A 23,299-nucleotide genomic window follows, 5' to 3' on the forward strand; every position below is an offset into this window, starting at 1 on the left:
AGGGTCTGATTCTTTCTGCAAAATTGAAGAGTTGACTAGATAATTTCTGAGATCCCCTTGGATTGGAGGGTCATTATTCTAGCTTGATTGCCAGGGAAGCCAAATATGGGCGAAGCTCCTTGCACATCTCACGTTAGAGGAAAGCTGGGACAGGAGTGCGTCTAGGTGGCTTGAACAGCCAGTATTTGGTCTTCCTGCCAAACTAGCTGGACTCAGTGTTTGCAGGCTTCCAGAGCCCTTGGGAATTATCTAATATAATATCTTCAGGTTCTAGAGAAGGAAGCTGAAGGTCACACAATGAGTCAGGGCAGAGCTCTGAAAATCCCAGACAGGGAAAAGCCAGCAAGCAGGATTCCGTGTGAGACAGAGAGAAAAAGGCTGAACCAGGAAAAGATGAGAACAAGGCAGAGTCGGGCTGGGAAAGGAGCAGAGACAAGGAGCAAGAGAGAGACACTTGGAAGAAAGGAAGGAGGCACGATTCTAGTGGTGAGGACAGGCGCTGCCCCAGGCAACATGGAATTCCAGACCTGCTCTGGCACCTTGCACACCAGCTTCTCCTTCAGATGTCTTCGATGGTTAGGACTGGTCCTTTTTGATGTAACTAACCTTTCACTCTTTAAAATTATTAAATAAAACAAAAACCGCCTCATTACTGTCTGTTTTGGTGAGTCCCTTTCAAAAACACCCCTCCCTGGGACTCCATATGAGAGACCTTCTCTCCTCCTGGGAGGGTGTCCTAACACCCTGATGCCATGGGCCAGGTGTAGCCAGGCTGGAGAAGAGAAGCTGCCACCATGGTTGCACTTTCGCTGAAGATCAGCATTGGGAATGTGGTGAAGACGATGCAGTTCGAGCCGTCCACCATGGTGTACGATGCGTGTCGCATGATCCGTGAACGGATTCCAGAGGCACCAGCTGGACCTCGTGAGTCTAATTACCCATGTGACTGGGGCAGGATTGCTCGGTCCCTTCTGTGTCCCCAGGCTCTTAGCCTTGAGGGATGACCCTTTTGCCCCCTAAGGCTACTCATCCCTCAGGTCTATGCTCCATGGTTCCCACCCTCCCCTTTTAGCCCTGAATCCCTGAGGAACTAGTAAGGGCAGTGATGCAGCCATTCATCCACACCGGGGTCCTCAATTCTGAGGTGATCCATCCTCTCTTTTAGCCAGCGACTTTGGGCTGTTTCTGTCCGATGATGACCCCAAAAAGGGGATATGGCTGGAGGCCGGGAAAGCTTTGGATTACTACATGCTCCGAAATGGGGTGAGTATCACTTCATCAGGGATCACCAACATCCTCTTCCATCAACTTCCCGGTCCCACCTCCTGTTTTCAGCACCCACGTCTGTTGTCTCCGATCCCTCCCATGCTTTCTGTCTATGACGAGCAGTCATAATACCCTGCCTTTGGGTGAGCCGTTCTAGTCCTTCTTGTAATCTTTCCTCCCTCTGGCTGTGTTAAAAGGAAGTAATGCCTCTAGCTTAAAGTGGGCCCCTATCTCCTACTCCTGCCCCACAGGACACCATGGAGTACAGGAAGAAGCAGAGGCCCCTGAAGATCCGCATGCTGGATGGGACTGTGAAGACGATCATGGTGGATGACTCTAAGACCGTCACTGATATGCTCATGACTATCTGTGCCCGTATCGGTAAGGGGGCTGAGGGCTCAGGAGGGAGGCTCCAACTCTGGCAAAAGATGCTGCCTCCTACCCCTCCCTCTCTCCTCCCTCCAGGCATCACCAACCATGATGAATATTCTCTGGTTCGAGAGCTCATGGAAGAGAAAAAGGAGGAAGTGACAGGCACCTTACGAAAGGACAAGACACTGCTCCGAGATGAGAAGAAGATGGAGAAACTAAAGCAGAAACTGCACACAGATGATGAGTGTAAGCAGAAGTAGAAAACAGTGAGCCCTGGAAATGGTCAGGGTGGCAGGGGTCAGCCACTTACTGTTATTTATTGAACACCTGCTTTTGCAAGCACTATTTCAGACACGGGGGATGCATCAGTAATCAAACAAAGTCCTATACTCACAGAACTTAGCACATGAGTGGGAGAAGGTAGGAAATGAAGAAATGAACAGACAGAAAGCCAGAGATAGCACAGGGGCCCTGGGGCCCGGCACTGAGCAGACTCTGTGTCCCAGTGAACTGGCTGGACCATGGCCGCACGCTGAGGGAGCAAGGAGTGGAGGAGAATGAGACGCTTCTGCTGCGGAGGAAGTTCTTCTACTCAGACCAGAACGTGGACTCCCGCGACCCTGTACAGCTGAACCTTCTCTATGTGCAGGTGTGGACAGGATTTGCCCGGGGCAGTGGAGGCGGGGAGAGGGGACAGCGAGGGGCACACAGCATTCACCTCCTTCCCCTCTGCTCTCCAGGCACGAGATGATATCCTGAACGGCTCCCACCCTGTCTCCTTTGACAAGGCCTGTGAGTTTGCTGGCTTCCAATGCCAGATCCAGTTTGGGCCCCACAATGAGCAGAAGCACAAGGCGGGCTTCCTTGAGTGAGTGCCTCACGTTCCACACCCCGTCAGCGCCCAGGACTCTCTGCCTTTGGGCCCCAATAGTCCTGTCTCCATCCCAGGCCTTCTCACCCCACTTTCTCTCCTGAGGTACCAGGGTTTGACCACATGGGTACCCTTTAGGCTCCTATCACCATTTGTCTCCTTACTGGCCCCATGTGGAATATGAATATAGCTCAGATCTCTTCCCCAGCTACGTATGTCTGAAGCAGGCATATAGCTTTCTTGAGATTCTCTGAGGAATTTTACTGCAGTAGCCAGAGGGAAATATAGGGTACGTTTTTACTCAAGCGTCCTACAGGCATGGCCATTCTAGTGAGCACCTTCTGCTCCTGGCTCCCTGAAATCATGCTCTTCACCCTCTTACCCTCAGGGACTGAGCCTCCAACTCAAGTTCCCTTAGTCCCTTTCCCTGTAGGGAGAGACACAGGCTGCATTCAAGAGCTAATGCTAAGTCACCTCGATTTCAGGAACAATTCGTACTCTGTTCCCTGAGTCTTCCTTCTCCCTAAAGCTAACACTGTGCTAGACATTTCCTCACACCCCTAGGCCCACAGTCATGGCCCTTATGTCCCTGATGCCATCCACTACATGCTGACCCTCCCTTTTCTGGTGTAGCCTGAAGGACTTCCTGCCCAAGGAGTATGTGAAGCAGAAGGGAGAACGTAAGATCTTTCAGGTGAATGGGGACGGGGAAATGTTTGGGATGACCTGGGAGCTTTGCTGCTTAATCATACTGACTAAATGGACCCTTGCCCCCTCCCATCTGCTCCCACTTCGCTTCTGCCCACCGTGCTGTGCTCCCGCCTTTCCTGTGCCAAGAAAGCAGAAGACTTGGGCTTAAAGCCTCAGCTCCATCACTGTATTTGCCGTGGAATGCAACTCAATATTCCTGTTTTCTTTGTTTACCTCTCACATGGGATAACAGTACCTGCCCTGCGTAGGGTTGATAGGAGAATCGTATGAGATAGTACACCTGAAATTACTCTGAAAAGTATGTCTTTGTACAAATGTAAGGTGTTATCCGCACTCTGAATGTTCAGCCCCAAGGCCATCTATTTGACCTGCTTCCTGACTGTCCATTCATGCCTCCAGAGTGTCTGCCAGTTCCTTACCTGTGTCCCTTGAACTTCGCTCCTGCAGATCCTTTATCAGCCCCCAACGCTTCCCCCTCTCATTTCTCACACTCTGCACTCCCTCACCTTTCCTTTATCCCCCTAATACTCTCCCTTACAGTTAACATCCCAACCTAACTCCTTGTCTGTGACATTATCCTCCCCAGAGTTTGCTAAACCTTTTTCATCTCATGCTCTAAGGCACACAAGAATTGTGGACCGATGAGTGAGATTGAGGCCAAGGTACGCTACGTAAAGCTAGCCCGTTCTCTCAAGACCTATGGTGTCTCCTTCTTCCTGGTTAAGGTGGGTTATGGACCTTCTCACTGCCCTCCTTGCTTCCACTCTCACCCTTGCCTCTCGGAAGGTCGGATCCTGCCCTCAGTCCCATTTCCCAGCATTCTCTACCTAGTGAAAGCTTGCCCGTTGTCAGTTCTCCACCACCACATCCCTCCCTAGCCTTTGTTTTCCCTCCCTTTCCCTTTTCCCTAAAGTAGCCTTGTCCTGGGCCCATCCACAGACACCCTAGTTTAGCGCTCCTGCCCACCTCAGCACCCCCTTGTGGTCTTAATCTGAACTGACGGCTCACTTCTCATTCAACCTCTGACCTATAACACCAACACCAACAGGAAAAGATGAAAGGAAAGAACAAGCTGGTGCCCAGGCTTCTGGGCATCACTAAGGAGTGTGTGATGCGAGTGGATGAGAAGACCAAAGAGGTGATCCAGGAATGGAATCTCACCAACATCAAACGCTGGGCTGCCTCTCCCAAGAGCTTCACCCTGGTGAGCCTGAGGGGCTCAGGGGAAAGGGCTTTGGAAATTTCAGAGAATGGGCAGCTGCAGAGGTCTTTCCACCTCCCTCAGGGCAGGTGTACTGAATGCGACTCCAGATAAAAAGAAGAACTTTGGAACTATTGCAGGAATATGGAGGTTAAAGTAGAGAAGAGACTCCTAGAGAGTTAGGTGACGTTTAAATGAAACTTACTCATTAAGATAAATAGAACAAAATTGTAAATGTTAAACTGAGATCACGGGAAATGGGGAGAGGGAAGAAAAAGGTGATAGAAAACATGCCTTCCCCCTTTCAGCAGCAACTGTGCACTGTAATACTCCCCTCTGGCTTTATATTTTGGTGTTATGAATTGAAACAGATACCAACTTGACGAAGTGCCCTAATGAGAGAAATTAGTAAATACTAGTTGTCAGTTTTCAAAACGTGCTAACCTTCAAGTGTGGTCATTTAATGGTAAATGTTAGTGTCCTTCTAATTTTATTACCCTGAGAGAAAAGAGACCTCCTAAATAGCATGTGTAGCATAAAGACCACTGCTCAGAATAAAATATTCCCCTCCAGTGGGGGACATAGAGAAATAGGAGATTGATGAAAATGGAGAAATAAAATGAGGCAAGCTCGTCCTAGAGGGCTGTTGGCGTGGGAAGAAACCCCATAGCTAGACCTTGGGGCTCCCATCTTGCCCTTTTCCATCCTGGACAGATTACCAAGCTTTCCCACTGAGCCCCTCCTTGTCACCCTAGGATTTCGGGGACTACCAAGATGGCTACTACTCAGTACAGACAACTGAGGGGGAGCAGATCGCACAGCTCATCGCCGGCTACATAGATATCATCCTTAAGAAGGTGAGCACCCCCACCGGCCTTCTCTTTATCTTCCCGTACCTTCTCCCCAAGCTGCTCCGTTAGAAATGGGGACCCAGATTCTGGAAAATGGCTGATTGGGGGGGGAAAGGAGTTTGCCTTTTCCTCACCTCCTCTTCCTTAACTCTTGTTCCTTTTTTCCTTTCTACAGAAAAAAAGCAAAGACCACTTTGGGATGGAGGGAGATGAGGAGTCTACTATGCTAGAAGACTCCGTGTCCCCCAAAAAGTACGAAGGGGGCCGGGCTGATCCCATCCTTCAGGGGCGGGGAAGGCAAGCCTTGATTCCACATAGTGTTGCGGGGTGTGGAATACTTAGAGCGGTCCTGTGACAAGTCGAAGGCTGTAAGGAGACCTCACACACCACCCAGACCGCAGGCCCTGCGACGGCGGTAGAGCTGGTGGGAAGGGCATGAGAGGAAGAAGGCCGGAGTGCTCCTCAGTGTGTCCCCTCTCTAGGTCGACAGTTCTTCAGCAGCAGTATAACCGGGTGGGGAAAGTGGAGCATGGCTCTGTGGCCCTGCCTGCCATCATGCGCTCTGGAGCCTCTGGTCCTGAGAACTTCCAGGTGGGCAGCATGCCACCTGCCCAGCAGCAGATTACCAGCGGTCAGATGCACCGAGGGCACATGCCTCCTTTGGTAAGAGCGCCCCCACTGCCACCACAGTACTCGCCCCGCCCCAGCCGCAGCTGGGCCCAGCCCCAAGCTAGGCAGCCTCTTCCCCTGTCCCTATTTGTATCCCTCTCCCGGGCCTCAAGTCCTCACATACCTTCTCTCTCTGTTCCCTCGCACTCCTCTCCTTGTAGACCTCGGCCCAGCAGGCACTCACGGGAACCATCAACTCCAGCATGCAGGCTGTGCAGGCCGCCCAGGCCACTCTGGATGACTTTGACACTCTGCCCCCTCTGGGCCAGGATGCTGTGAGTATGGGGTGGAGGAGCGGTCAGCCGTACTGAAGCTGAGACTCCAGGGAACAGGGTTGGGGTTCATCAAAACAGAGCAGATCTTGAGGTGTGTCTCTCTTTCTCTCAGGCCTCTAAGGCCTGGCGGAAGAACAAGATGGATGAATCAAAGCATGAGATCCACTCCCAGGTAGATGCCATCACAGCCGGGACTGCCTCCGTGGTGAACCTGACAGCAGGTAGGCTGCACGCCGAGCTCCCTGTGCGGCGGGTTAGGAGGGCGAGCGTGTGCAAGCACGAGTATGACAGGCTCGGGTGTGACTGCACCTTGACTCATGGAAAGGACAGTGTGACGTCTCTCGGGACACGTGTGTGACCGAGTGCCTGCGACTGTGCTCCTTCCCAGCCGTCCTCTAGTCTGCCCTGCCTCTCACACATGCCCCCTTCCTCCTCTCAGGGGACCCTGCTGAGACAGACTATACTGCAGTGGGCTGCGCAGTCACCACAATCTCCTCCAACCTGACGGAGATGTCCCGTGGCGTGAAGCTGCTGGCCGCCCTGCTGGAGGATGAAGGCGGCAGTGGCCGTCCCCTGCTGCAGGCAGCCAAGGGCCTCGCAGGCGCAGTGTCAGAACTGCTGCGCAGCGCCCAGCCGGCCAGCGCTGAGGTCAGGGGCCATGGGATGGAGCTGAGGAGGACAGAGGGTTCAAGCCCAGGGACGAGGGGACAGTTCTAGCCACAGGATGAAAGTGTGGGAGCCCTGAGCACATAGGACCCATGGGCGTGTGGGCAGGGATTGGGCAGCTTCTGACTGGTGTTCCCTCTCCACAGCCCCGTCAGAACCTGCTGCAAGCAGCTGGGAACGTGGGCCAGGCCAGTGGGGAGCTGTTGCAGCAAATTGGGGAAAGTGATACTGACCCCCACTTCCAGGTTGGTGACTTACCCAACCCCCAGAACCCCAGCTCCTAGGAGGTGACCTCTGATCCTGAGTCCGGCTCCTAGCCCTGCTCTCTGAATTGACCCCTCAGAGCCAACCTGACCTGTCTCCAGGAATGATACTGGGAACCTCCAATCCTTTTTTAGGGGATGAGAATTCAGAACCTCTGAATCCAAACTTAACCTACTAACTAGTTCACCCTTGGTCCTCATTGACGATATTTTTTAGCCACCTGTCCTCTTTTCCCTTTCCTTCCCATACATAACCCTGGCCCTGACTCGAGGACATCTTAAACCCCTGCCATCCTTTAGGCCTTACACCCTGAGGCCACTGTTCCTCTAGCCCCTTCCCCACCCCGTGCCAGTTTCCAGTTTCCTCAGTTGACTTGTCATCCTGGATTTCCCATGCAGATATGTGCACCCAGAGGGTCTGGGGTTCGATCTCCCCACGATCCCCCCACGGTAACGGCCTCTGGCCTGGGCCTTCCCAGCTTTGTCCTCTGAGCCGCATACACTCGCTTCTGCACCTCTCCCCCAGCCTCCTGGGGAGCAGGACATGATGGGAGATGGGGAGGCAGGGCTTGGGAAATGGGATCAGGGAGGGTAGTGCAGGGACTTGTTCCCAAGACTCCAGGGTGACTGCTCCCAAGATGGAGAAGAAATGAAGAAAAGCTGGGGATGAGAGGAACCCTCTAATTACCTCCTCTGTCCGTCCCCCTGTAACAGTGCCCCCCTTCCCTCCCATCGCCGACCGAGTGTATCCGCCTCGCACATTTCTCCTTTGGTGTAGGCTCTGTTTCTCTCGGTGTGGGTTCTGTCCAACTGGGTGCTCAAGGCAGGGGCTTGGGGTAGGTTCTGGTTGCTTCTGCATACTGTCCTGTGATTGGAGTCTGGGAATAATGAACCAGCTTACGCCTCCGAGAAGGGTCCAGGATCCAAGCCTGATCTCAGGCCAGGCTGACTGCTTTTCTCTCACAGGAGGTGCTGATGCAACTAGCCAAGGCCGTGGCAAGTGCTGCAGCTGCCCTGGTCCTCAAGGCCAAGAGTGTGGCCCAGCGGACAGAGGACTCAGGTCTTCAGACCCAGGTTATTGCTGCGGCCACTCAGTGTGCCCTGTCCACCTCCCAGCTGGTGGCCTGTACCAAGGTGAGTCCCAAAGGTGGCTCTAGCCCAGCGGTTCTCAACCTGTGGGTCGCAACCCCTTTGGCGGTCGAACGACCCTTTCACAGGGGTCACCTCCCTTTGATGTGATGACACCAATATTTTCTTTATAGACCCTTTAGACCAGTGGTTCTCAACCTGTGTGTCACAACTCCTTTGGTGGTCGAATGACCCTTTCACAAGGGCTGCCTAAGACCATTCTGCATATCAGATATTTACATTACGATTCATAACAGTAGCAACATTACAGTTATGAAGTAGCAACGAAAATAATTTTATAGTTGGGTTACAACATGAGGAACTGCATTTAAAGGGCCAGAAGGTTGAGAACCTCTGCTCTAACCCATGCCGAAGGTGGGTGCTGCCACCCACACAAGAGCCTCTTATTTTATCTCTTTGGTTCCCGTGGTCTCATTACCCAACCCAGTGACAAACACCCCACCTCATGACTCCTTTCCCTTGCCTACAGTTCTGACGTTCAGCTTGCCCACAGGTGGTGGCACCTACAATCAGCTCACCTGTCTGCCAAGAGCAGCTGGTGGAGGCCGGACGACTAGTAGCCAAAGCTGTGGAGGGCTGTGTGTCCGCTTCCCAGGCAGCAACAGAGGATGGGCAGCTATTGAGGGGCGTTGGGGCGGCAGCCACAGCCGTCACCCAGGCCCTGAATGACCTGCTGCAGCATGTGAGGGCCCATGCGAGTGGGGCTGGGCCTGCTGGCCGTTACGACCAGGCCACTGACACCATCCTGACTGTCACCGAGAACATCTTCAGCTCCATGGGTGATGCTGGTAAGGACACCACTCCTGGGAAGACAGAGAAGCCCAGTGAGGTTCGCCGAGCCCCTTCGACATTCCCTTGCAGACCTGCCACCTCCCCCTAAGGACTCAGCACAGGAGACTGGGTTCCCCGTCTGTAAAGCAGGAGTAGAACCCCTGCTCTGCCTTCCGTGGCGCATTGAAGAATATATGAAAGTGTATATAAAAACAGATGGAAAGTGGCATTGGGCACTTTACCCCACCCATCACTCCCTAAAGCCTTTACAAAACGTGTCTCATCCTATTTGCTGAAAATACTCATGGAAGACTTTTCCCTCCCATCGAAGCCCACTGGGAAATATGTTTCTCTCCAAGATCCTAGATCCAGAAAATAATAACTCCAAGGAAATCACTCAAGAATTTCTTCCCAGTCTCTATGGTCACAAAAAGCCTCATCTCTGCATTGTCTGCACCATTGTCCTGCACCCCTGTCACCCTCTCAGTGTCTCGGGTCCTCACTTGATTGTGCCCTGTCCCCTCAGGTGAGATGGTGCGACAGGCCCGCATCCTGGCCCAAGCTACCTCCGACCTGGTCAATGCCATCAAGGCTGATGCCGAAGGGGAGAGTGACCTGGAGAACTCCCGCAAGCTATTAAGCGCTGCCAAGATCCTGGCTGATGCCACAGCCAAGATGGTGGAGGCTGCCAAGGTACAGAGACTTCTGTGCAGACTCCCAGGGTGGGCCCTGAAGGGAAGTAGACCAGTCCAGGCAGTCACCCTCATCTGATGGGGAGACCCAGGTGAAGCAGAAAATACAAGAGAACAAATACAGGAGCTCTTAGGAAGTAAAGATGTCCCTAAGCTGCTGGTGGACGGTGGCCAAGCTTCCAGCCAGTATGATTCCCAGAGTCCTTGCTGCCTGATTGGCAACTGTATCCTTTTTCTTCCTTTGAGTCCAAGGTCTGCTGTTTCTGCTTTTCCCTACTTTGCTGCCACCACATAGGCCTCAGCCCCAGGGCCTCCGCTGCTAGCACTGCAAAGACAAAGCAGTAGGACACGGGGCACAGGGTACAGGGGACCATCAGGAAGAAGCCAGAAGACTCCCCCGCCCCTGGGCTCCAGGTGTTTCACAGTTTGCAGGAGTAATCAGGTCCCCTGCTTTGGTATTCCCGAGGTCCCTGCTCCAAACTGCATTCTTGTCCCAGAGAGTCCTGCTCACCCCATTTGCCAGTGGGATTTTGTAGAGAGTGGGGGGAAGAATATGATTCCTTCCCCAAAGAGGAAACGAAACAGTTTCACCTAAAGAAGGGGTTTCAGCATCCCCAAGGGAATCCAGGGTCCACCTCAGATTTCCCCTCCCCTGGCCCGAGAGGGCTCCTCTCAGTAGTGATCATGACTTCAGGAGAAGTCTGAGTCTGGAGAGGTCAGAGCAGAGCTTATTGAGGGTGACGGCTGTCTCTCTCCACCTCTCAGGGAGCAGCTGCCAACCCTGACAGTGAGGAGCAGCAGCAGCGGCTACGGGAGGCAGCTGAGGGCCTACGCATGGCGACTAATGCAGCTGCACAGAATGCCATCAAGAAAAAGCTGGTGCAGCGCCTCGAGGTGAGGCTGGGAAATGAACCAGGAGCAATGTGTGCATGCAGTGGGAGGACTGAAGCTGGGAGGGACCTGTGAAGAGAGTCACTTAATATTTCCTTGGAGGATGGCGTGGGCAGGATAGGCCAGGGACTGGGTATGGGAATGCCTGGGGCTTGTCCTGACTACTCCTTCCTCACAGCATGCAGCCAAACAGGCTGCTGCCTCAGCTACGCAGACCATTGCTGCAGCCCAACATGCAGCCTCCACCCCCAAGGTCTCTGCTGGCCCCCAGCCCCTGCTCGTGCAGAGCTGCAAGGTGAGACTCCAGGAAGCATGGGGTGGGAGGAGGTGTGGGAGGAGAGGGACTTTCCCCCAGCCTGGGGATGGGGGTGACTGTCATGACATTTTCATCTACAGGCTGTGGCAGAGCAGATCCCACTGCTGGTGCAAGGCGTCCGAGGGAGCCAAGCCCAGCCTGACAGTCCCAGCGCCCAGCTAGCTCTCATTGCTGCCAGCCAAAGCTTCCTTCAGGCAAGGCATCTTCTCCCCACCTCTCAGACCAGACCCTTCCCACCCTCCTGTGTCCCCTATAGCTCCCACAATTTAAATCTCTGCCCGTAGCCTCTGTCCCAGTACTCAGCCCAAATGCTCCCCACGTCCTGACTATCATCAGTCCTTGTACCAAACCCAGAGGAAGGATGGTGCCCTTAATCTGCCTAAGAAGGCCTCAGTGCCCACAATTCAGGACCAGGCTTCAGCCATGCAGCTGAGTCAGTGCGCTAAAAACCTTGGCACCGCACTGGCTGAGCTCCGCACCGCTGCCCAGAAGGTATGGGAGCTGGCTGTCTTTTTGGAAGATGAGGGTGGAGTCCTGGGATACTGGGGAATCTGCAGAATAACCTAAAACAGGAATAATCGTGTAACCTGAATCATCAGTGGGACATAGCAGTACCTCGTACATCCCAAACCCCCATGTCATTGTAGGCTCAGGAAGCATGTGGGCCTTTGGAGATGGATTCTGCACTGAGTTTGGTACAGAATCTAGAGAGAGACCTACAGGAGGTGAAGGCAGCTGCTCGAGACGGCAAGCTTAAACCCCTACCTGGGGAGACAGTAAGTATACTCAAGATCTTGTTCTTACTCAAACCCTGAAGTCTTTCTTCCCACCTATGCCCCAGTGCTTCCCAGTCTGTCACTTACGTGTTGGCTGCCCCCAACTAGCTTCTCAAGTTCCCCCTTCCCAGTCCCCCTTGTATCTGATCTCCCACCTCTGAGACTCCCCTTTTATCCCTAGATGGAGAAATGTGCCCAGGACCTGGGCAACAGTACCAAAGCAGTGAGCTCTGCCATCGCCCAGCTGCTGGGGGAGGTTGCCCAGGGCAATGAGAATTATGCAGGTCTGTGGGCAGGGCCCGGAATGGGCATCTGGTGAGGGGGTTGGGGGAGGAGGAGCTAGATGAAGGACGGGGCCTGGCAGAGGAGACCACTAGGACCAGGGCCTGGTGATGAAGGGTTTTTTTCCCCCCCCCTTCCTTCTTCTCCTGTCTTCCCAGGTATTGCAGCACGGGATGTGGCAGGTGGACTGCGGTCCCTGGCCCAGGCCGCTAGGGGCGTAGCTGCCCTGACATCGGATCCTGCAGTGCAGGCCATTGTGCTTGACACAGCCAGTGATGTCCTGGACAAGGCCAGCAGCCTCATTGAGGAGGCAAAAAAGGCAACTGGCCATCCAGGGGACCCTGAGAACCAGCAGCGGCTTGCCCAGGTCAGGTATTGGGAAGGGGCCACTTCCTCCCTCACCCCCAGATCCCATGAGAAGGCCCACTCCGGTGGGCAAAGCCTCATCTGCACTGACAAAGGCACAGCTTCTCAGGTCTGCTTCTGAGGTCTGGACCCCAGCCTTTCTCTCCACCCTAGCACACCTTCTCAGTTAGGCTGAGGCAGGGACAGCTAAACACCAAGTTTGGGGAAGTTGATCACTGTTACTTGATACCCTAACTTCAGCCCACTCAGCTACAACACCCCCTTTCCCTTTCACTTTCAGAGGCAGTAGAGTGTCCCATGGGGAGAGGAGGGGATCTCCCAAATTGTTTCCATTTTGACACCTCATCCCCATCCTGCCTCAGGTGGCTAAAGCAGTGACCCAGGCACTGAACCTGAGCTGGTGCTGCTGCCTGCCCGGCCAGCGAGATGTGGATAACGCCCTGAGAGCAGTGGGAGATGCCAGCAAGCGCCTCCTCAGTGACTCGGTAGGAGGGCTGGGGGCTTCTCCGTTCATCTCCAGGCCTCTCCCTGAGCCTGACTTCCCAGACTTACTCTCTTCCATTGCTCCCGGGCTTTGGGCCCACCTCCCAGCACTCCTTTACCAAGTTCTCCCTCGCATTCTTGCATCCGATGTCTCTCTGACCCTGCAGCTTCCTCCCAGCACCGGGACATTTCAAGAAGCTCAGAGCCGGCTGAATGAAGCAGCTGCTGGGCTGAATCAGGCAGCCACAGAACTGGTGCAGGCCTCTCGGGGGACCCCTCAGGACCTGGCTCGAGCCTCAGGTCGATTTGGACAGGACTTCAGCACCTTCCTGGAAGCTGGCGTGGAGATGGCAGGGCAGGCTCCGGTATGAAGAGGGTTAGATAAGGCACCTGTGTGACCAGGGAGTCCTTTCCTGCTCCTGGCTCCCTCCCCTCCCCAGTCTCTAGCAGTACTTGAGTGTGGACAGAAGATACCTTTTAGAGACAGGTAAGAAAGGACTAGACCATCTGTTGACTTCCTCACCTTCAACAGAGCCAGGAGGACCGGGCCCAGGTTGTGTCCAATTTGAAGGGCATCTCCATGTCTTCAAGCAAACTTCTTCTGGCTGCCAAGGCCCTGTCTACAGACCCGGCTGCCCCCAACCTCAAGAGTCAGCTGGCTGCAGCTGCCCGGTAAGTAGGAGCTGGGAAGCCCAGCCCTAGAACATTGGAGAGACTGGGAAAGGGGCATTTCACAAGATGTCCCTGGCTTAGAAGTGGCTCCATACAAAAGAGAAATAGCTAGAGACTCCCATGTATATAGGACCCAGGAATGATGACCTGTGCACCCATTCACTGAACTCTCTGCTCCTCGCAGGGCAGTGACCGACAGCATCAACCAGCTCATCACCATGTGCACCCAGCAGGCGCCAGGCCAGACAGAGTGAGCACTTGGCAGGGTTGAGGTTGAGGAAGGTGTTCCGGGTTTGGAGTGAGAGAGGTGTCTTACTTGGCTCTCCACCTACACAGACAGTCCGGGAACTCCTAGAGAACCCAGTCCAGCCCATCAGTGACATGTCCTACTTTGGCTGCCTGGACAGTGTAATGGAGAACTCAAAGGTAAGTGCAGCTGGGAACCCAGGAGGACAGGGCAGGAATTGCAACTACCCAGGGGTTGCTCTACCCAACTGATGACAGAAGCTGACTCCCCTGACACCCTCTGTTCCTCAGGTACTGGGTGAGGCCATGACTGGCATCTCCCAAAATGCCAAGAACGGGAACCTGCCGGAGTTCGGAGAGGCCATTGCCACAGCTTCCAAGGCCCTCTGTGGGTTCACCGAGGCAGCTGCACAGGTTATTCTCAGTGGCTCCTGGAATGCCCCTGCTTCCCTACCCCACCTCCTCACAGCCTGACACCCGTTACGTTTCCCAAGCCGACTCTATGGAAACGGGTTCTTTATCCCTCCTGCAGTACAGAGATTTGTCAGTAATCATAGAACACCAACAGTTACGATCAGTGTCTCCCCGAACCCTGGTGCTTTGGGTTATGATTACAGTGTCCAACACTGGGCCTTTTCCAGCCCTCGCTTTCTTGGTATGTACTAATTAGCATGTGTCCATAATTTTTCACATAATTATTACTTTATTCAAGTACCAATGACTAAATTTCCAATATCTGAGTTACCACTTAACTTTGCCTTTTTCCACATTATAAAATATAAAACAACCTGTGGTAGCTCTGAGAATATTTTGCTTTAGTATATGAATTCTTAATACTAGCTTGAGAGTTCATCATCTTGACTTAAAGGCCTGCCGTCCAGCTCCCTCAGTCTCCCATAGCTCCCCTCCCTTTTCTGTTGGGTGGCCTGCTTTCAATGGCTTGACTTATTCTGGAAGAGCATGAAGAGGAAAAAGCAAAGCTGTCATGTGTTGAAGTACAAACCAAGCCTTATGATAGTTTTCCAAGCATACAAAAATTTTGGCAACCATTACACCCTTTCCTCTCTCCAAATCTCTGAAGCTTGGAGGAGTTGTAAGTGTTAATTAGCCTAATGACCTCCATAGTTTTAGAACTATGTCTTTAAAAGAGGCTTTGCATGCAGGGGGTGGGTTGGGGAGCTTTCTATAGTGTCACTATAGTTTACACATACCTTTAATTTAATTTGTTAATAACTTATTAGTGATGGTTTAATTTGTTAATAACCATTTCATTAATATTGTTTAATAACTTAAGTTGTGAATACCTAAATTTGTATTGTTTATTAATATTTCTACTCATATAGAACCCCGGTCACTAAACTTACTCCGACTCTCCTTTGTCCCCACTGTCACTATTTGATTCCTACCTGAGGAATATTCTTTATTCCTCACCCCGAATCTCTCTCTCCCCAGGCTGCTTATCTGGTTGGTGTTTCTGACCCCAACAGCCAAGCTGGACAGCAAGGGCTGGTGGAGCCCACACAGTTTGCCCGTGCAAACCAGGCAATTCAGATGGCCTGTCAGAGTTTGGGGGAGTCTGGCTGTACCCAAGCCCAGGTAACTCAAGGGAATAGGTACCATGGGCAAGTCTGGGAAAGGATACTGAGCCAGGATGGACTGGCCCCGTGGGGAAAGGGGAGGGCGGAGAGCCATCTCTCAGCTTCCACACACAGCTTCTCTTTGGGTCACTGTCTTTTCCTGCCACATTATTTCTCATCATTCTTTCAGTTACTGCTGAGTTCACACTCTGTAGATGCTTGAACTTACTCTCCTACTGACCTATTAGAAGTTCTCCATTAGTCTTCCTGACTTTTATTTCCCCCCCACACACACACCCTGTTCATCTTTGGGAATCTCTGTCTCCCAAATCTTTCCTAATTAGATTTCCAAAGGTATCATTCTCTTCCCCCAACCTATAGTGGCTCCTCCCTGAGAGTGTACCCTTCCCTCCTGCCCTCATCACGGTTCTTCCACGTGTGTGCCTCCTCAGGTGCTCTCTGCAGCTACCATTGTGGCCAAACACACCTCGGCACTGTGCAACAGCTGCCGCCTGGCTTCCGCTCGTACCGCCAATCCCACCGCCAAGCGCCAGTTTGTCCAGTCAGCCAAGGAGGTGGCCAACAGCACAGCCAATCTTGTCAAGACCATCAAGGTTCCCGGTGTTTGAATTCTCAGCCTTTCCCTGACCTGTCCAGTCTTCTCTCCCCTGAGTCCCCCCGCCATCATTCCCCGGGCCTTCACCAAATCCCGTCTTCCTGAGCCCAAGCCCTTTCCTGTTCTTACTGGTCATTACCCGCCTGTCCCCACACCTTGAAGCCCAGGGGGGAGACCTCCTTCACCTCCTTTGCCTACAGTCCGTCCTGAGGGCCTCTCTGTCACCCACTTGCAGGCGCTAGACGGGGCCTTCACGGACGAGAACCGTGCCCAGTGCCAAGCAGCAACAGCCCCTCTGCTGGAGGCTGTGGACAATCTGAGTGCCTTTGCATCCAACCCTGAGTTTGCCAGCATTATGAGCCAGCTGCCACCTCATCTCCTTGGGAGTCATGAGACTCACCTTCCTCCTCTCTTCCCAGGGCCGGGCTGCCATGGAGCCCATTGTGATCTCTGCCAAGACAATGCTGGAGAGCGCTGGGGGACTGATCCAGACGGCTCGGGCCCTGGCGGTCAATCCCCGGGACCCTCCCCGCTGGTCAGTGCTGGCTGGCCACTCCCGCACTGTCTCGGACTCCATCAAGAAGCTTATCACGAGCATGAGGTACTGAGCGGATGGAGAGCCAGTGTGATGGGGGACGTGCACTGTGGCAGAATGGAGGGGTGGGTGCTGAGATGCAGTTAGGTGGGATAGTGTCGGGGACACCTGCTGTCGGACTCGGAGGATACGGGGATAGATAGGCTAGCTTTGTTTTAGGGGATATTCTTGGTGGTAGAGCCTCTGATGTGTCTGCAGGGACAAGGCTCCAGGGCAGCTGGAGTGTGAGGCGGCCATCGCAGCTCTGAACAGCTGTCTGCGGGACCTCGACCAGGCTTCCCTTGCTGCGGTCAGCCAGCAGCTTGCTCCCCGCGAGGGGATCTCTCAGGAGGTAAGGGAAGCGGGTATGTGAAAGGTTGTGTCTGAGAAGAGAGAGGACAGACTTGAAGACAGGGATTCAGGAAGGGGCTTCACAGAGACATCAAGAGGCTGCAACATGCCAAGGGGAGTTAGCTTGGTATGGAAGGAAGCGTGGGGTCTGTGCGAGCAGAGTGCCTAGTCCAGGTCCCAGGCTAAAGTCCACTTCCTCTACAGGCCTTGCACACTCAGATGCTCACTGCAGTGCAGGAAATCTCCCACCTTATTGAGCCACTGGCCAGTGCTGCCCGGGCAGAAGCCTCCCAGCTGGGACACAAGGTATTTGGGGAGACACGTGGGAGTTCCGGGGGTAAGGTGAAAGAGGGCACCTGGCCCCGCTGACCGCCATCCCAACCCCGGCCTCAGGTGTCTCAGATGGTGCAGTACTTTGAGCCACTCACCCTGGCTGCAGTGGGTGCTGCCTCCAAGACCCTGAGCCACCCACAGCAGATGGCACTCCTGGACCAGACTAAAACCTTGGCAGAGTCTGCCTTGCAGCTGCTGTACACAGCCAAGGAGGCTGGCGGCAACCCCAAGGTACTGAGGCCTGGGAGGGAGGGGCTGCTGGTTAGTAGTTAGAGGAGCAGGAGCAGGTCCGCCCTCCACTCACTCACTCTCACCCACAGCAAGCAGCTCACACCCAGGAAGCCCTGGAGGAGGCTGTGCAGATGATGACAGAGGCTGTAGAGGACCTGACAACCACCCTCAATGAGGCAGCCAGTGCTGCTGGGGTCGTCGGTGGCATGGTGGACTCCATCAGCCAGGCCATCAACCAGGTGAGCGTCTTGAGGTGCCTGTGGGCACTGAGGCTATCCAGGGCCAGGGTTCCTGAGCACAGTGGCAGGGACCCTGACGATCTCTCCCCTTCCCTCATTCTCCCCCTCAGCTAGATGAAGGACCAATGGGTGAACCAGAAGGTTCCTTCGTGGATTACCAGACAACTATGGTGCGGACAGCCAAAGCCATTGCTGTCACCGTTCAAGAGATGGTGAGTTTGGAAGAGTATAAGAGGACTGCCCTCGGGGAGCTGAGTTTGGACATAACTTCATCCTTCCCATCATTACCAGGTAACCAAGTCCAACACCAGCCCTGAGGAGCTGGGCCCTCTTGCTAACCAGCTGACCAGTGACTATGGACGTCTGGCCTTACAGGCCAAGCCTGCAGCAGTTGCTGCTGAAAACGAAGAGGTAAACATGAAACCAGCTGTGACCTTCCCCCTGCTCCTCACAGAGAACCCCAGTGGCATGTCCCTTCTCCCCATCATGTCAGCCTTTGTGGCTGTCCCACCCACAACTCCCTCTAGTCTTCATAGAACGAGGAACACACCCTCAGGGCCATTCCACTGGAGAGCGATCAGAGCTTTGTGTGGGTACAGGCTCAGAGCCTTGAGGTACAGGGATGAGGGAGACAGCCTGGATGTGGGGTTTCCCAGTCTGCTGCTGTTGCCTCTGCCAACCCTCTTCTGGGCCTATGGCTGCTGCTCTGTTCTGCTGCAAGTCCGTATGCCCTTCTCAGTTCTACTTTGTTGCAGAGCCATGAAGCCCTTCCTTCCCTAAGCTCCTGGCTTTCCAAGAAAGCTAGTAATTGGATCTCAGCAAGACACACCTAATCCCCACCCAGAACCCTCCACAACCACATACAGGCCACGTTGTAACCATGGCCCTGTGATTTCAGATGCCCCCGCATACAGTGCTTCTCCACTCTCCTCTTCCCTGCTTAACACCATCCTCACCAGCCAGTACCCACATGCTATTAGTATCCATGTGTAGGAGGTGACCTCCTGTTGAAAGGATATGAAACAGGAAAAGTCTGTGCTGCGATGCATGTTTTCTTAGGTACTTGGTGACTCCTCCAAGCACAGTGGAAATGTCTGTGCCTCTGGTAAAACCCATCTCCCTTTCCCATCTGCTCACAGATAGGTGCCCACATCAAGCACCGGGTACAGGAGCTGGGGCACGGCTGTTCTGCTCTGGTCACCAAGGCAGGCGCCCTGCAGTGCAGCCCCAGTGACGCCTACACCAAAAAGGAACTCATAGAGTGTGCCCGGAAAGTCTCAGAAAAGGTGACAGTGCTCATCCATGGGCTCCAACCCCGCCGCCTTTCCCAGCCCTCTCCTCTGTGCCTTCTCCCAGGCACCCAGTGACCTGCCACAGTCACCATGTGACTGCCCTCCCCTAGGTCTCCCACGTGCTGGCTGCACTCCAAGCGGGGAATCGTGGCACCCAGGCCTGCATCACAGCAGCCAGTGCTGTGTCCGGCATCATTGCCGACCTGGACACCACCATCATGTTTGCTACAGCGGGCACACTCAATCGCGAGGGTGCTGAAACTTTTGCTGACCACCGGTGAGGAGGGAATGGGGTCTCAGGGAGGCGGGGTGGGATGGGGCCTGGAGAGGCTGGAGGGCAAGGGAACTGAGGAGAGCTGACTGGGCTGGGCCTCCCTCAGGGAGGGCATTCTGAAGACCGCAAAGGTGCTGGTGGAGGACACCAAGGTCCTGGTGCAGAATGCCGCTGGGAGCCAGGAGAAGTTGGCACAGGCCGCCCAGTCCTCTGTGTCCACCATCACCCGCCTCGCTGATGTGGTCAAGCTGGGTGCAGCCAGCCTGGGATCCGAGGACCCTGAGACCCAGGTATCCACCTAACGCCCCTAATTCTGGTCAGAAGCACTTCCTGTTCCCCCTTTCCCTCCCACAGACCAGAGCCTCTGCTCTCCCACACAGGTGGTGCTGATCAACGCCGTGAAAGATGTGGCCAAGGCCCTGGGAGACCTCATCAGTGCCACAAAGGCTGCAGCCGGCAAAGTTGGGGATGACCCTGCTGTGTGGCAGCTCAAGAACTCTGCCAAGGTTGGGGAGCACGAGCACAGCCCCGGGAGAGGGAACGAGTCCAAGTGCTTCCTCCTGTTCCTTAAAATGACCCTCCCCGCTCCTCCGACACCCCTAGGTGATGGTGACCAACGTGACATCATTGCTCAAGACTGTGAAAGCTGTGGAAGATGAGGCGACCAAAGGCACACGGGCCCTGGAGGCAACCACAGAACACATACGGCAGGAACTGGCGGTGAGCACGCGTCGGGGCTGCAGGGCCTCGGGTCAGAGCGGGATCGTGGAGCTGCAGCTGCACCTCACGTGTATTCACAGAAATGTAAACAGTCACACACATTCCCTCGCGTATCACCAGACTTCTCAAGTGGGCTACGCTCGGGCTTCCCCTCCTCACCTTTTCACTCAGCATTTTACACTGTCTTCTTTCACCACCATCTTCCCGCTTTCTCCCGTCACAGTGGCCTACTTGCCGCATTGGGGTGTGGTAATAAGCCTCTCTTTAAAACTCTTTCTTCCTTTGGCTTTCGGGACACTAATTTTTCTCTTGCCTCTAACAACTCTTCTGTAGTCGTCATTGCATCACCTTCAACCTAGTGAATGCAGAGGCCGTCCCCACATCATACAGAGAGCCTCTTCCTCTCTTCTCTTTGGCAAATTCAGCCACTTTCATTATTGTTCTCTAAGAAGTTGACTCCCAGTTCTGAGGTTAGTTATTTTCATCAGCCTGTTTGACATTAGCACCGGGTGCAGTGCCCTCCAGCAGCTCTCCTTCCTGATATGCTACTTCCTTCCTGTGGATGGTGGTAACAGCCTCCCAGGCATAGAGTCCCTCAGTCATCTTTGACTTCACTGCCTTATTCACCATCTCAGGCCATTGCCAAGTCCTTCCAACTACCCTTCTCCATTCTTTCCTCTCCAGGCCCAGTCAGCACTCATTCAGCTTCCTACTCGCCCTCCCTCACTGGGACTGCTACACCAGTTTTCACGGGTCTCCCTGCCTCAGGCTCTGGCAGTTCCACCTCTCCTCCTCATCTTTCTCACTTCTGAAGTCATCCTTCTGATATGCTGTTTTCATCTCTAATTGTCCAAGTGGAAACTTTTCCCTTTTTGCCTCCTGGGCCTGATTATTCCCTCGTCCTTCCCATCTCAGGAAATGTCACCTGTCAGTAACTCAGTCCTAAAGCCAGAAACCCAGCTTTAATGTTTTTCTCTGGTTCCTCACATCTAAGCCCATTAGCAAGTCTTGATAACGCTCCCTCCGGCTCTCATTGTCTCTTCCCTCATCTCTACCACCACCATCCAAACCATCATCAATCCTTAGTTATATTTATGCTATAGCCTCAATCTCATTTCTCATCTCCCCGCTTCTTTACTCACCACCCCCCCAATCCATTTTCTCTACACAACAGTCAGAATTATCTTTTTTAAAATATAAATTATATCATATCACTTTACTACTTAAACCCTTTAGTGACTGCCTGGCTTCTGTGGTAGACTCACTCCTCACTCACCACAGCCGTCCCTGGCTCCTGCTGACTTCCCCAGGCCCACCCCGTCCCTCTCTTCTCTTCTGCACCCAGTTCCACTCCAGGCCCTTGCACTTGCTTCTCTCCAGCTTTTTGAACATTTGGCTCCTTTCAATCCTTCAGGCTTCAGCTTCAGTGTCTGCTCCTTTGAGAGGCCTTTCCTGATCACCTGTCTGCAATGGGACCTCTTTTTTTTAAATCATATTTCTAAAAATACGTTTTTATTGATTTCAGAGAAGAAGGGAGAGGGAGAGAGAAATAGAAACATCAGTGATGAGAGAGAAGCATCAAGCGGCTGCCTCCTGCACACCCCACACTGGAAATCAAGCCGGCAACTCGGACATGTGCCCTGACCAGGAATCAAACTGTGACCTCCTGGTTCATAGGTCGATGCTCAACCACTGAGCCACACTGGCCAGACAGGACCTCGTTTTTATTTCTCATCACAGCACCCGCCTCCTTTCCTTCACAACCCAAATCACAGCCTTTAGCATTTCTGCTTATTCACTTACTTTCTGGTCTGTATCCAGAACTAGAATATAAGCTCCACAATAATAAGGACCTTGTCTATCTTTTTCCCCATTGCATCCCTAGCACCTCACACAGAATCTGCCACCTAGCTGATCTTTAATAATTTGTTGGAGGGACACATACATCAGAATATTTTTTATTACTTCTATATATTATGTAAAATTCTAAGTTCCTTGGTCTGATATTCAAGGCCCCAACAACCTTTTCTCCATCATCTATATAGTCTGGAACAGCTGTCGCCAACCGCTGGTCCGCGAGGTGTGAAAGGTTGGCAACCGCTGGTCTAGAACGAGCCTTCATACTGTCCCACTTGATATCCTGGGTGTTCACATGCTACCATTTACCCAAAATACTCTTTTGTCAGAGAAAAGGGGGCCTTTGAGACGGGTTCAAGGGGTTTGCCTGGGACAAACTGCCGCTGCCCATTGCTGCTCTGGTTGCAAGCCTCATGGGGTCCCTTAAAGTTTAGTAGATGCATGCCTGTGGTGGGAAGAGGAGGGAAGGGGGAGGAGGAGGTGCAGGCATACTCCCAGGAGGGAGAGCGTGCACCTCTGGTAGCTGTATCTCTTCAGATCCCAGTCAGTTCCTTCTTGACCTACCTCAGCCACTCACCCCTTCAAGGCTTCTTTGCAGCTTAGGAATAAAAACCCACCTCAAAAGCTGCTTCCTTAATTTCAAGCAAACCCTCCCCAATCACTTCAGTCAGAAATGATGACCAGCTGCCTGCTATTATATTAGCTATGAATGTGTGAACTTCTCCCAGGACTTGACCTACCATAAGTACTCAGCGAATGCTTGCTGAGTGAACACAGGGATGAATGAACCAGATTACCTAAGTGGTACGTTGTCTTATAGTCTCACTGTAAAATTTTTCTTCTTGTTCTGCCCCAACAGGTCTTCTGTTCCCCAGAGCCACCTGCCAAGACCTCTACCCCAGAAGATTTCATCCGAATGACCAAGGGTATCACCATGGCAACAGCCAAAGCTGTCGCTGCTGGCAACTCCTGTCGCCAGGAGGATGTCATTGCCACAGCCAATCTGAGTCGTCGTGCTATTGCAGATATGCTTCGGGCTTGCAAGGTAGGAACCCTGGCAGTGAAGCAGCTTTGGGGCAGAGTATGGTAGGGGAGAAATTACAGGGGTTTGGGGGACCTGAAGCTCTTTGGGATCCTAGTTAACATATTACTCTGTGGTATAGGAAGCTGCTTACCACCCAGAAGTGGCCCCTGATGTGCGGCTTCGAGCCCTACACTATGGCCGGGAATGTGCCAATGGCTACCTGGAACTGCTGGACCATGTGCTCCTGGTGAGGAAGTTTCCTCCTCCTCATACCAGCTTCCCTGAATGCACAGTCCTCTTGCCATATGTCTCAGACCCAGCTCTCTAATATTTCTTTCAAATCTCCTCCCACCCCATCATCCTATTTCCCAAATCTGTTCTTACTTCCAAGCCTCCATTCCACTGGGGCCCCATCGTTCTTA

At 53.3% G+C, this 23,299-nt stretch overlaps 1 protein-coding gene across 1 annotated transcript in view; it reads left to right on the plus strand.

Moving 5' to 3' along the window:
• TLN1 (talin 1) overlaps positions 1–23,299 on the plus strand; it is a 30,972-nt gene that overhangs the window by 5,267 nt on the left and 2,406 nt on the right. Inside the window, 49 exon segments of the mRNA XM_006758502.2 lie at positions 762–924; positions 1,166–1,263; positions 1,518–1,647; positions 1,732–1,884; positions 2,145–2,287; positions 2,379–2,506; positions 3,143–3,203; positions 3,841–3,945; positions 4,269–4,424; positions 5,177–5,278; positions 5,448–5,524; positions 5,755–5,935; positions 6,103–6,216; positions 6,329–6,437; positions 6,656–6,864; positions 7,029–7,127; positions 8,112–8,279; positions 8,788–9,082; positions 9,592–9,758; positions 10,523–10,651; positions 10,827–10,943; positions 11,045–11,158; positions 11,325–11,456; positions 11,612–11,740; positions 11,922–12,024; positions 12,181–12,389; positions 12,751–12,873; positions 13,039–13,236; positions 13,404–13,543; positions 13,728–13,815; positions 13,880–13,969; positions 14,081–14,203; positions 15,242–15,385; positions 15,819–15,980; positions 16,218–16,353; positions 16,397–16,583; positions 16,776–16,908; positions 17,112–17,213; positions 17,301–17,471; positions 17,561–17,710; positions 17,821–17,922; positions 18,002–18,121; positions 18,850–18,996; positions 19,113–19,279; positions 19,383–19,566; positions 19,657–19,782; positions 19,880–19,996; positions 22,713–22,898; positions 23,017–23,124. Of these exon segments, the coding sequence (XP_006758565.1) occupies positions 795–924; positions 1,166–1,263; positions 1,518–1,647; positions 1,732–1,884; positions 2,145–2,287; positions 2,379–2,506; positions 3,143–3,203; positions 3,841–3,945; positions 4,269–4,424; positions 5,177–5,278; positions 5,448–5,524; positions 5,755–5,935; positions 6,103–6,216; positions 6,329–6,437; positions 6,656–6,864; positions 7,029–7,127; positions 8,112–8,279; positions 8,788–9,082; positions 9,592–9,758; positions 10,523–10,651; positions 10,827–10,943; positions 11,045–11,158; positions 11,325–11,456; positions 11,612–11,740; positions 11,922–12,024; positions 12,181–12,389; positions 12,751–12,873; positions 13,039–13,236; positions 13,404–13,543; positions 13,728–13,815; positions 13,880–13,969; positions 14,081–14,203; positions 15,242–15,385; positions 15,819–15,980; positions 16,218–16,353; positions 16,397–16,583; positions 16,776–16,908; positions 17,112–17,213; positions 17,301–17,471; positions 17,561–17,710; positions 17,821–17,922; positions 18,002–18,121; positions 18,850–18,996; positions 19,113–19,279; positions 19,383–19,566; positions 19,657–19,782; positions 19,880–19,996; positions 22,713–22,898; positions 23,017–23,124 (6,762 nt within the window). The 5' untranslated portion in view covers positions 762–794.

The sequence above is a fragment of the Myotis davidii genome, unplaced genomic scaffold, assembly GCF_000327345.1.
Source record: "Myotis davidii unplaced genomic scaffold, ASM32734v1 scaffold534, whole genome shotgun sequence".
Lineage (NCBI taxonomy): Eukaryota > Metazoa > Chordata > Mammalia > Chiroptera > Vespertilionidae > Myotis > Myotis davidii.